The sequence below is a fragment of the Acanthisitta chloris genome, unplaced genomic scaffold (assembly GCF_000695815.1).
Source record: "Acanthisitta chloris isolate BGI_N310 unplaced genomic scaffold, ASM69581v1 scaffold17948, whole genome shotgun sequence".
In the NCBI taxonomy this organism is placed as follows: Eukaryota; Metazoa; Chordata; class Aves; order Passeriformes; family Acanthisittidae; genus Acanthisitta; species Acanthisitta chloris.
Window position 1 is genome coordinate 3,485 of NW_008688824.1, and position 13,295 is coordinate 16,779.

Below are 13,295 nucleotides of genomic sequence, written 5' to 3' on the forward strand. Positions count from 1 at the left end.
CCACCCAACCCTACTGAGCCCAAACCAACCTTGAGAACTCCTTCCCACCCAACCCACCACCCAAGGCTCTGTTAAGTCCTCCCAGTGCTCCGTGGCACGACGATCCCACCTGAGAATTGAAGATGAGGCTCGGTACAGAGGCTGCAGCTGCTGTGTCTGCAGGAGCTGATGTCCCCAGGTGACACTGTCCCCCAGATGGTCCTCAGCACGCCCAAGGCACCAGCACAGGATTGTCCCCACAGTGTGGGAACTAGGGTGGGAAGTGCTGGGACAGCGTCACCACCCAAGGCCTCCAACAGGAGTTAAGGACAGATCTTTACACCCACCAGTGAACACAGGCACAGACAGCAGCTGGTCACCGGTGCTGGGCGAGGTGGCAGCTGTGCCCCTGTGCCCTGGTGCTGGTCAGCTCCTGGCACAGAGCCTGTAACATCCTCCCTGATCCATGCAGTGCTGTCTCTTCCTTGTGAGGGGAGGGATGTGGCCAAACTCAGGTCACATCCCTGCCCTGACTGTCCCCAATGTGCCACTTTTCAGGGCAGAGCAAGTGGCACATCCCACCCCAGCGAAGGGCAGCACTGCATGGCTGAGACATTTCCTGTGGGATGAGCCGATTTTATAGTCAAAATATGGTAAGAAAAGGGAACCAAAAGGTGGAGGAGCAGAAGGAAGTTCAAGTGTTTGACCATCACAGAGAGACTGAGCTCAGAGCTCCAGGGACCATGAGTGAGGGCAGAGAGGCTTGGCCACCCTGGGGGGCAGTGAGTCAGGGCTGAGCTCGATGTGCCCTAGCAGGGGCTGGTGGAAGGTGGAGGCAGAAAACCATGGGGATGCAGATGATGATGTGCTGCCCGGCAGGGGCTGGTGGAAGGTGGAGGCAGCAAACCGTGGGGATGCAGATGATGATGTGCTGCCCATGTACCTCCTGCTGCTGGACACAAGGATTTGGGCTGTGCTGGCTGCCACAGTGCTTGAGTTCCTCCCTGGGGCATCCCATGGGACCTGGACCACCAGCTCTGCCTGGCACCAGCCCTGCTGGTGGCCAGGAACTGGAGCCCATCCCAGCACCAAGCCAAAACACCAGTGCCGAGGTGAGGAGACTCCTGCAAGGACAGGCAGTGCCCCAGGGACGGTGCCTTATCAGCTCTCAGCTCAATGCTGAGCCAGGCCAGGGCACTGAGGACTTTAATTGATGGCGAGCCAAGCCACGCCGGGCCTGGACTGTTTTCTAATCCCAGTGTAATTAATGACCTTATCTTTGGCCAAAGCCATTTAGATTAAGTGGCTGGTGTGATGGGCTCGGCGGCTCCGGCTGCACAGATGGAAGAGCCGCGTTTGTCTGGGGATTAGCAGAGGGCAGATGGAGTGAAGTGCCATTCCCCATCCCCAAACCTCCCAGCACTGACAGCAGCCTGAAACCTGAGACCACAACAACTTTCTCAGCGAGTCCTGGCTGGGACTGGAGAGCAATTCTGCATTGTTTGTCCCTTCTGCAGGGCACAGAGCAGGAGGAGCTGGTGCTGGCACCAGGAACTGGCGTGACCCTGCCATCCCAGTCCTCCAGTCCTTGGAACAGTGGAGGTACAACAGACACCAGTTCCTTCCTTGGAGAGCAAACCATCACAGGGATGCTGGAGAATAAAACTCCACATCCTCAATGACAGCCCCCAGCTCTCTAAGGAGCAAACTCACCTGCTCCTCACTGCTGGCAGGATCAGGGTTTGCTTCCTCCTTCCACTTCCCCCTCCAGCCCCAGCATGGACAAGGAAGTACAACAGACTCAGTTCTCCTGGGACACCTGGGAGTGCTGCCCTCAAACCAAGGTGCTGCAGAGGGGGAAGGTCTGGGAGCTGCTGCCCAGCAGTGGATCAGCACAGCCTGCTCTGAGCAGGCTCCTGAAGAGAACAGGCAGCCTGCAGCTATTGTGGAAGAGGGAGAACATGTATCTGTGGGGATAACAAAGTTCATATTAAACCGATTAAGGATATTAAATCCATTTCTAACAGTGTGGACATCTGACTGCACTCAGGAGCTGGAGCAGATAATCCCACCCCTCGTGCAGTGCTGCCCTGGTGATCCCAGCCTGGCCTGGGGAGATGACTCAACATCTCCACGCTGTCTCTCACAAACCACGCTCAGCACATCAGTGGGAAATGGGGCTTCACACCCAGGCTCACATCTCACCCAGCCAGGCCAGGAGAACACAATTCCATGCCATGACCCCTTGGCTGTGTGTTCCAGAGCTGGGCTGAGCCCATATCCACATACACTTGAGTCAGTGTGGATGGTGAACAAGTCTGGGCTGGAGAAGAGGCTCAGCTGGTGCTCCACAGACCCAGCAGCACAAACACAGTGCCCAGCATTCCAAAGCTGATGCCCAGCTCTGCCCAATGTCAAATTCCCAGCTCTTCCCCACATATGCCCTTCAGTGTGAGCTCCCAAGCCACCCCACACCCCATCACACAGCCCAGAGCAGCCTCCCCACAGAGCATTACAGAAATAATTCAATGCTGAGGAACACAAACCGGAGGTTTCAATCTAATCCTCCCCAAAGCAGGAATCTCCAGAGCCTGTGCTGGCAGATCCACCTACACAGCCCTTCCTCTCGCAGCATGAGCCCTGGGAGGTGGCTCTTGCCACATGGTACACCACAAACAGCTGAAGGAAAAAACTCTTGCTCTACCAACCCAAAACCCTCCCAGGAGGAGCCATCCTGACTGCATCTGCCAGGAGAATCCCAAAGGATGGAAAAGGCCCTGGTTCCACCAGAGTGGCACAGGTGGCACTCACATCCTCCAGGAACAACGTTGGGACCAACTGCCTGGCAGACACAGCCCAAGGAATCTGCTGCTCAGCAGCTCAGATTCAAATGCAGGGCCAGTTCCCACTGCCAAACCACAGTGTAAACCCCCGGGAATTCAGCCTTAACTAGGACAGGCTCATCTGTTGCAAACTCGATGAGATCATTTCCAAGTTCCTGTTTAACAGGTGCCAGATCCTTCTGCACCTGCTGTGTGCTCAGGGATCAGCCTGCCCCCACCACGCTGGGAACATCTGCTCAGCTTCCTCAGAAGCTGTGGAAAAGGTGACTGGAAGAAGGAATGAGACCTAGACCTCCTGCCCTGTGCCCAGAGCAGGGAACCTGGGCCAGGTGGAATCAGAGAGCAAGAAAACGGCGCTCGTTAACAGGGAGGAGAAGCCACAATAACCTTCCAACTTTATTTCCATATGAAAGAACAAAAATATGTCCTCTCCACAACAAAGGCAACAAGAGCTCCCTCAGCTCTGGAGCTGCACTCCTGGCCAGGCTGGAGGAGTCAGGGTATTTCTGTCTCTGAGATCGACACATCCGCATGCCAACAGCATCAGCTCAACCATTCCAAGGATAACCTGGCAGGAATTCACACTTTGCATGGGAGGACAATCCCAGCAGCCTTGCCTCAAGGCCCAGCCCTTTCCCAGCAGGGCTGGGGAAGCCTGGGAACACAGTGGGATGAGGCCACATGAAGAGGATCCGATCATCACACACCTGCCTCATCCCAAAAGAAATGACTCGGCTCCTTGGATCGAGGCTGCCCAGGACTGAGGTGCTTCCTTGCTGAGGAGGTGGATGGAAGCACAGCTGCTCCCCTTCCCCAGCTGGTTTCCAGGTCTATGGCAAGGCCAGTTTGCCATCCTCATCCGAGGTCTCTGCATCCCCACTGTTCCCCACAGTCCCTGCAGCATGGCCTGCTGCCTCCAGCTTCCTCCTCTTCTTCAGGTGGTGCAGGTGGGATTTGGATCGTGTGTGAGCTGGAGGAAAAGGCAAACAGAGCATTTCATTCTGGGGAACTTGGAGAAGGAAATACCCAACCTGATTCACCTGTGCAGTGCAGAGCACTCTCTTCCCATCCTTCATTCCCACAGAAAAGTGAACTGCCAAGCCCTGCCCTGGCTGTTTCTCTGGACACTTCTAGGCCAAACTCTCAGAGCTCAGAGGGGGATAACACTCCCAAGCCTCCTCCTGACTGCAGGAAGGACTGGGAGAGGAAAAATTCCTGGTGCTGTATAAGAAAAAGACTCCAGGTTGTCAGAACTCACCCAGCAAGTCTGCTCCAGCTGAGACATGGGAGGACAGGAGAAGGGAAAGTCTTTCCAAACAGGTAGCACTTAGCAGGTTGTGGTTGGGGTTGTGCAACTCTCCACTCCCCATGGAGCACTGCCAGGATCATTTGTAGGGTTGGATCCCTGCACCACAGCACTGGGAATATCCTGTGCATCTACAGAGCAGCCAGGGATGGAGCCTGGAGCATAATCAAGCTTTTGCATAACTCCAGGGCAAGGCCCCAAGCTATGAGAGCACTTCAGGAGGACTCAGATGGGAACAGAGGGAGAATCCCAAGGACGAAGCTTTTAGGGAGCTTCATTTCTTTGTGAAATCACATCCTTAAGGACAGCAAAACCTCCTCTATCAGTCTGGTTTTTTTCTCAGACAAAGTGCTTTGTCTGACCACCTTAGCAGGGCAGTTTTGCTATTTCCAAGAGATCAGAGCAGCAATTAAAGCACAAACTTTTCCAGCAGGGCCTTAATTAAACGAGGGTATGTGCTCACTGAATCAAGGCCCTCAGGTGTTTTCCAGTCATCCTTTTTCTGCCAAAGGATGAAATTACATGCAAAGCTGCTGCTTTGGCAAAATGCTGGAGGGTCACCCTCAGCTTGAAATAAAGTCTCACCTCTTGCAATTTGTCACAAGCAACACTAAAGCTAAGGCGGCTGAAGAAGTGCCGATTGCTGCTGCTGTCTGGGGAGTTGTGCACTTTTAAGTGCACATAAACTGTATAATTAGAGCAAATTTTAAACTCTTCCAGAGCCAGCAGAGCACTGGGAAGCAGTTCCCGAAAGTCTAACTTGCCTTAAGAAAACAGACCAGATTGCAGATCCACTCAGCTCCCACCACTGTTTTCACCTTCCTTTTCCATTTTGCAGGCACAAGTAACACCCAGAGTTTGGACCATTTTTCTGCCACCATTTGGGGATTTGAGCCCAGTTCAGCTGGATGCAGAGCACAACAGCTGGTCTTGTTTGAGAGAAGTATTGTCACCATCGATCAGAATCTGGGGTGACATCCCTAAGGACATGGAGCTGCAGCTGTGGTGTTTAGGAGGACCTTGAGGAGCTCCCACTTGGTCACAGAACTTGCTGGACCTGGAAGGATGACAGGGACCCTGACAGCTTTCAGAGTGCTGCAGTTCTGGGGCAGGTAGAGCTCCTTCAAAGCACCTCCAAGCTGATATTGGCTAAAACAACAACTACACTTACAAACTGAGCTCATTGTAATGAGCTTCCTACTCTGAGCCAGCTTCCAACTTTGCTTTCAGCATTTCCCTGGCTCAATAGGAATAACAACTCGTTCAAATCTGACAACCAACAACCTGGGAAATTTATCTTTGCATTGTGTCTGCCTGAGCTGGTTTTGGCTGGGGCAGAGTTGATTTCCTTCACAGTAGCTGCTCTAGGGCTGTGTTTGGCTTTGTGCTGAGCACAGGGTTGATAATTCAGGAATGTTTTGTTATTGCTGAACATCACTTGAACAGCATCAAGGCCTTTCCTCCCCCTCACACCACCCTCCCAGGCGTGCACAAGGAGCTTGGAGGGAACACAGCTGATCCTGACTGACCCCAGGGATATCCCAGACCATACAACTCGTGCTCAGTGTATAAAGCTGGGAAGAAGAAGAAGGAATGGGAGCACATTGGGAATGATGGAGTTTGTCTTCTCAAGTCACCTTTAGGCATGATGAAGCTTAGCTTTCCTGGGGATGGCTGAGCACCTGCCCAGCCATGGGAAGCAGTGAATGAATTCCTTGATTTGCTGTCTTTGCTAAACTGTCTTTAACTTAACCCATGAGTTCTCTCCCTTTGACTCTTCCTATTCTCTCTCCCATCCCACTGGTGGGGAGTGGCTGTGTGGGGCTCAGATGCAGCTGGGGTTAAACCACAACGCTGCACATCCTGCATTTGGGCAACACATGGAGATTTACCAGTTTCATTTCTGCAGCCGCTTAGCTTTGGATGGCTGAGCACCTGCCCAGCCATGGGAAGCAGTGAATGAATTCCTTGATTTGCTGTCTTTGCTAAACTGTCTTTAACTTAACCCATGAGTTCTCTCCCTTTGACTCTTCCTATTCTCTCTCCCATCCCACTGGTGGGGAGTGGCTGTGTGGGGCTCAGATGCAGCTGGGGTTAAACCACAACGCTGCACATCCTGCATTTGGGCAACACATGGAGATTTACCAGTTTCATTTCTGCAGCCAGTTTCTCCACTACGTTTTGTTTCTGGTTCTCAGCATGAGCCTCCCAGCACAGATAAATTCACTGACTTAATCTGATTCCAGCTGAGCTCTTTTAAAGTAAGTCTATTGAAAATAGAAAATCCCTTTCTGTTACTATTAGAGCTAGGAAAAATTAAAGAGAAAAAAAAACCCAACAACACACACAAATAGGAAATATCGGTGCAAAGCTGAGCTGTTAAAAACATTAAGAAACTTTCATTTACACAACAGAATTTTAGAAGAGATGAATTTGTCCTGTGCTTTCTGAGGAAGCATCTAGTGCTGTAAAGGACCAACAACCTTGGCTAAACACAGCTTGATGCTACGTATAGATCCCTGGTGTGATGCTCTCGTGTTTACTGGGTGCTGGGAAGGAGGGGAAGCCTGGGGAAGGGGGGAAAGCCTGGGGAAGGGGCAAACCTGACAGATGGCTGCTGTGGCACAGCTCCTGCACCCCCTCTGGGCCTGCAAATGACTGCTTTCATCCCTGAGCTGTAAACAATCCTTGAAAGCCCAAGATCATGTGCCGAGGGTCATCCAGCCACGCAGAGACAGCCAGGGAAGCTGCTGTCCTCCCTCTCCCCACATAACCACACTCTGTGTCCCCTCCCAGGTCCTCTCCCTGCTGGATCCTACCTGCCCACTCCCTGTCCCCGATGATGAGCCTGTTGCAGAGCTCACACACGCGATGACTTCGCTTGTTCTCGTTCACATCTTGCTCCATCTTCACTGGCTGTGCTGGGGGCTCCCGGCCCTGGAGAATAAATAATGCCACAAATTGGTTTCTACCATGAAAATTTGCCCATCTGTGTTCACTCTGGTAAGGTTTGGGCTGTGCCAAATGCAGACACTAAGGTTGGCAGGACAGAGGCAGCAGGTTTTGCTATGCAGGACAAGTGGAGCACTGGGAGTTAGGAGAAATTTTCAGCTTAGACAGCAAATTACTTCTACCATGAGGAAAGCCAAAGGATGCACATGTAAGCAGGCAGCACTGCTCATGGGAGAGACTCAGTGCCAAGTTATGGGGCCTGGAGACTACCAAGAAATTGGCTTCTTGGGTCACAGTTCTTTCTTTAATTCCAGTTCCCCAGTACCTGGATGAAGCTCTCCACAATCTCCAGCGCAGGTTTCACCACATCCTCCTCCCACCGCAGGAGATCAGACACTTCCAAGCCATACACTGGGGGCACGTTGGGCCCAGGACCTACAGAAACACAGGCAGGTCACCACCACAACCATCCCAGCATCCCAGCCCAGCCCCGTGGGGTGATGCTGTGAGCAGGGCAATCCAACTTTCCCTATCTAGCTGTCCTTCAGCATTCAGAAGCAAACAGCACCAGGCTTTCCAGAGCCAAAATCACAGGGGACACCACCCCTGTGAGCAGCAGGAACATCTCAGAACTCAAGGAAGCATCTTCATGGCTGGCTGCCCTCAGGAAGGCGTTAGAGAACCTGAACATGCCAACAGCCCATCACAACAACCACCTCACCCCAGCCACGGCCCACAGGAGGCCAAGAAGATGAAAAAGCTGGATCCAGGCACAAAGCCATCACACCAAGCTTACAAGGAGATGCAGGCATGGAGCCTGGATGAGGAATCAGAGGGTGCATGTTCTCATCAGAGCTGTAATTGACTGCACAGGGGCTGATGCTCCTGGCTCACAGCAGCAAGACACAGTGGGAGATGCTTTCCTAATCCCAGAGCTGACAAGGGACAGGCTCACAGCCACCCCTTCAGCCTCCCAAAGCCTGACAGAGGACATGGAGTGCTTGCTGCAGCCCAGAGAGGGTGAACCAGAGAGCACCCACTCTATGGGACAAGGTGGCTCACCTGCCTCCTGCAGCTCTCCTGCCCACAGGCACCACTCAAGACAAAGCCACCAAAGGCTGCAGTGTGCCAGGCCCCAGCAGGTGCTGGTTTTATTGCTGGAACCACAAACAGGGCCCACATGAAGCACACCTGCCACCAGAAAGGTGAGCCTCAGCCACCGTGCACATAGCTGCGGGAAAGCTCTCGCGCCTCGTTCAAAGTCCATCCTTTGACTCAAGTTTCTCCCTGCCTTTTTTTTTTTCTCTGTGTGTGTGTGTATTTTATTGTTGTTTTGCCCCTACTGAGCACCTTTCAACAAGTGCCCGGCTCCCAGCTGCTGCTGCTGGCCCTGCTCCAAGGCTGGGGCTGGGATGGGGAAGTCCTGCTGGCTCTCTGCCACCGCGGAGAGCGCGGCCCAGGCTAAGAGCAGCCACAGGGCTCCTGCTCCTAATCTGGAGGGCAGCTGTCAAATGGGCTTTTTCTCCCTGTGGAACCAGGAGCATGTGTGGGTGCGTGGGGACCCCCTCCCTGAGCCCCCCAGGAGGTGTTGGTGGGATAAGCTACAGGGATGATGTGGCCATCATCATCTAGCTGAGCTCTGTGCTGTTGGGGTTTTGGCCATTCTGATGGCACTGCTGTTGGGAGGGGATGAGGTACAGGGGTACAGCGAGGAGGAGGTGGTTTTTGACTGTCTGGGATGCAAGGCTAGAGGCAAGACACAGTGCTGAGTGAGCTGTCTCAGGAGCTCTGCAACCCAAACACACGGGAAGGAACTGCGGGGGCAGAGCCTTGTGGATGATGGGGACACTGTTTCCTTGAGAGATCTGCCTGGGAACAGACACATGACCTCTGCCAGACTCATGCCTCCCCCACACACAGTCTCCCTCACACTCCCCTCTCAAACTGGAGCAGATGTGCTCAGGAAGGAGGAGGTGAGATGCAAGAACAGGGATGGGGAGGTGGGGTGGGACCAGAGGACTCACGTTTCAGGAAACGGTTTCGGACCCATTTGTTCTGCCTCCTGGCATATCTCTTGGTCACCTGTTTCAGGGCCTGGATCCCTTAAAAACAGAAGGATTATAAAAAACCAACCCAAAATAACCCAAAGGTCAGCACAACACTGCAAACTGAGCTGAGAGCAGTGAGAAGAAGCTGTTTGCTCCAGGGAGGGAATCCCACAGAAGAAGTTTGTGCTGGGTGGCACCATGCTCACTTATTTGCACTCTCAGTCTGGGGGTCTCATGTCAGCATGGAGAAGGGTCATTACAGGGAAGAGGTTGAGCCCTGACAGACAGTGTAGGGGCTGTGGCAGCACAGAAGGGCTGGAAAAGGTGTCCCAAATACTCCTGAATGAACAGTGGGTGAAAAGAGCCCAAATCCTCCACCCTGAAACTTTCAGCAGGCAGGACAATCTGTTCAAGAGCTGCACTGCTCTTATAATGCTTAACTGAACACTTCTCTGCACAAATGGAGCCCAGGAGAGCTCATTCCACCCACTGTGGGCCCAGAGGATGTTTTACCACTCTACAAGCATCCAGTATTTAGTACCAGACTTATCATATCCCTCCTAATCATTTCCTTAGCAGACACAACAAGCCCCTTCTGCACCAGACTTGTTTTCATGCCTTCTATCATTTCTGTGGTTTCCTCAGACTCAACCTCCATTCCATGCTGAATCCTCCTCAACACAGTTGAACTCTGTCTGGGTCCTCCCTGTGCTGAGGAGCAGAGCAGCTCTCCTCTAACATCAGTCCAGACACTCCAGAATGGAACAGACTATCCAAAAGTGCATCACTATTGACCCATGCTGAGATCCACTGGATCTCCACATTCCTTCCCACCATAAAAAGAGTTCTTCTTCTCTTTTCTAGCCACATTCCCCACAGCACTCACACCCCAGCTGGGATCCAGGTGGACCAGCTCCAGATCCTAAGTCATGCTGTGCCCTGTACATCTTGCAAAGAGCCCTAGGGGAAGGGAGGGATTGCTCTGGGTGTGCTCAGAGATGCTCTCCAAGCTCTGGAAAATGAATCCTTGCACCCTATGGGCTGGCAGAAGTGGGATTTTCTAGCCACATTCCCCACAGCACTCACACCCCAGCTGGGATCCAGGTGGACCAGCTCCAGATCCTAAGTCATGCTGTGCCCTGTACATCTTGCAAAGAGCCCTAGGGGAAGGGAGGGATTGCTCTGGGTGTGCTCAGAGATGCTCTCCAAGCTCTGGAAAATGAATCCTTGCACCCTATGGGCTGGCAGAAGTGGGAAATGCAGAGGGAAAGGTGCAGCTCAGCCCCAACAAGACCTGCCCCAAGGTCTGACCTTGGTTCAGACCATCTCATGGTGTCACCTGGAGCTGTGTGGGGCTGAGGATCGTGGACTACACAAGGTGTTCCTCCCACCTTTTTGCAGCAGCAGGGCACTGGTCTCAGGTGAGCAATTCCCTTCACTGATGAGGTACTCATGGAACTCCTTGAAGCCAATGGACTGGAAGATGCCATGCTGGTAATCCTGCCTGGAGAAGGAGACAAGAGGCAGGAGTCACAGCCATCTCCAAAGAACAGTGGGAGACCTTCAGAGGAAGTTGGGGAGTGGGAGCAGAGGAGTTGGGCTTGTCACCCACCGGTTCTCAGCCACCTTCTGCTGGTTGTAGCGGCGGTGGAAGTCACGCAGCTCATCCAGCAGCCCTGCAGCCAGCATGTCATCCACCCTCTTTTCCAGCCGTGTATCCAGAGCTGGAGGAGGAGAGCAGGACACGCTGAGCCACATGGATCCATGCCCTCAGGAGGCCCAGAGCTGGACAGCGTGCCAGGATGTGATTCAGCACTGCCAGCCTCCTGCTCCACCTGAGGAAGGCAGAGCCAAGCAGGTGAAGGGAATGAGTTCTCTGTCACGCCCTCTGATGCCAAAGGAATTGTTGCCTTCTCCAGGGAGGAGGCTGGGGCAGGGGTAGGGAGTCAGCCCTAACCCTGCACCACCTTCATCAGCCAGCCAAGAGCCCACTCTCACCTGCCTGGTCTGCATGGAGCCACAAGATGCAGGAATGTGGGTATTTTAGGGGTCCACCCAAAGGCCCCCCACCTTCCTCCCTCTGTTGCTGGTGCAAGAGCTCACTGTGGGGGATCCCTGTCTCTTCAAACACTTGGAGGCTCCTGTAAGCAGAGACAGACAGAGCTCAGAGGCTGGGTGAGAATGAACTTTCCCATTTCCCCAGCAGCCCTGGGGGCTCCAGCAAAGGGAACCGCAGACACTTGCTGTGATCCAACCCTCTCATATGGGGGAAGGGCAGGTCTCAGCCCCCTCCTGTGCCTGGCATCTGCACACACCCAGGTCCTGGGGGTGCAGTGCTGGCACACAAGGAGCCCAGAGCACAGCCACCCACTCCTGCCTGGCACCGGGACAAGCCCTGCAGGGGACAGGGATCTGGCTCCAGCCCTTCCCTTTCCAGCCAGGCAGGGCTGCAGGGAAGGGGCCAGCGCTGCCGATGCTGCAGAGCTTTACCAACAGCTCAGCCCAGTCCAGGCAGGGAGGTGGAGAAGATGTGCTGAGTGCCCAACCCTCCATCCCCCTGCACCGTGCGAATGGGGTGGGCGGTGTTGTGCTCCCTCCGGGCCAGGGCTCGGCTGGGATGGGCCCAAGGAAGCAGCAAGCCTGGTCTTGCTGCCGTGCAGTTCCCACAGAGCTCAGCTATGTTACTCAGCCAGCACAGCAGCTTGCTCTTTAAATAGCTCCAGATAAACCCTGCTGCAGGGGCATGGCAGCAGCCCTGGTGTGCACAACCCGGGAGTGATGTGCTGTCCCAGACTCCAGAGGCAGTTCAAGCTGGGGCTGTGTAGCTAAAAGTCTCAGATCCCAGAGAGCTCCCCAACACCAGTGCTCCAAGGTCCCCAAGCACTAGCTAAGAGTCCTGGAACACCTATCTAACCCATCTTGCAGTGTTCCCAGGCACACAGCTCCCTTGGGAAGGGATGCTGAGCCTTGGCAGCTCCTGCCCCTGGCATACCAAGCTCACCTGGCCGTTTTGCGCTTGTCATTGGGGTGCAGCTTGGCTGCCATCTCTGGGTCCACCTGGCTCAGGCGGTGATGGAGCTCAGTGCTGTCCAGCTGCTCCAGCTCCACTTTCCTGTCCCTGCCAGATCCAGGGGCAGTGTTGGTCTTCTCCTGTGGGGCACAAGGCAGCCCTGCATCAAAACACTCATCCAAGTGCAAGGCCAGTGTAAGCAATAAAATCCCCCAGACACATGGGATGAGTGAGGGGCTTTAGGTTCTCCTTGCCCCACTCTAGCTGGGACAGTACCATGCCTGGTTGCAGGAACCCTGCCCTGAATATGGGGCTCACCCTTTCCCAGAAGGATATGCAGCCCCCACGGTACCTTGGTGTTGATAAGGACCTTCCAGAGCAGGGACTCGATGTAGTAGTTGGTTCCTCCCACAACAATGGGGATCTTGTCTCGGGCAAAGATATCTTCAATGTGCCATAGTCAGGGAGTGTAAGCAGAGATGCAGAGCAGGGAGGGAGGGAGAGATGTGGGGAGCAGCAACCTGGGGCCCAGATCCCATTCTCTCAGCCCCAAGGAACTGGTGAGGCTGCAGGACGGGGTTATAGATGTCTCTCATCTCTCACTATCCTCTGCCACTTGTGCCACCCACCACACCTCAGGAACATCGAGGGACTGCCAGGGAAGGCAATACCCAGCTCAGCACTTACAGTGCAGCAGAGATCTTCCCTGGGCTGCCTTGAGCAGTAGCTGTGTAAGAGAAGCCCTAAGCCCCCCTCAGCAGCTGTACCCTCTGAAAATCAGAGTTAGTTGGGATGTGGAGAGCCCAAGCCTGATGCAAATGCTGATCCCTCCTGTGGCTGTGGAGGAGGGGAGTCCTATCTGCTTGGCCAGACAGGCTGCAGTGTGAAAGGATATCAGAGCCACAGCTTTGTCCCTGAAATCCACCACTGTGTAGTTAGTGACAAGGGGATCCACAAAGCTGATCATGTGGTGTCTGCACAGACGTTGCTCCTGTGGAGAAACCTTGTTCGTGATGATGTCCAAGCCCTTGTACACCTGGGGAAGAGAAGAACCTGTCCTTTACCTCTGTGTCCCATGAAACCCCCACCAATCTCTGCTCCTTCTGAGCCCTTTTCCAGTCTCTGGAGCAGGCAGCACTGGCAGGGGCACATGCCCT

At 54.0% G+C, this 13,295-nt stretch overlaps 1 protein-coding gene across 1 annotated transcript; it reads right to left on the reverse strand.

Annotated features, from left to right (window-relative positions):
- Window positions 1-3,652: 3,652 nt before the first annotated feature.
- On the reverse strand, window positions 3,653-13,171 carry TRIT1 (tRNA isopentenyltransferase 1). Its single transcript, XM_009081186.1, has 10 exons — window positions 13,034-13,171; window positions 12,491-12,589; window positions 12,130-12,278; window positions 11,127-11,269; window positions 10,741-10,852; window positions 10,520-10,632; window positions 9,105-9,182; window positions 7,406-7,515; window positions 6,948-7,065; window positions 3,653-3,792 (listed from the first exon to the last, which is right to left on the reverse strand). Exons 1-10 carry the CDS (start codon window positions 13,103-13,105, stop codon window positions 3,653-3,655), a joined length of 1,134 nt encoding a protein of 377 aa, XP_009079434.1. The 5' UTR covers window positions 13,106-13,171.
- Window positions 13,172-13,295: the final 124 nt, after the last annotated feature.

Coding starts and splice junctions, on each gene's coding strand:
- TRIT1 (XM_009081186.1), bottom strand. CDS start 13,105: ATGATCAGCTTTGTGGATCCCCTTGTCACTAACTACACAGTGGTGGAT. Junction 10,633..10,740: donor CAGAAGGTGGCTGAGAACCG/GTGGGTGACAAG, acceptor CTCCTTCTCCAG/GCAGGATTACCAGCATGGCA. Junction 3,793..6,947: donor CGGGGACAGGGAGTGGGCAG/GTAGGATCCAGC, acceptor CTTTTCCTCCAG/CTCACACACGATCCAAATCC.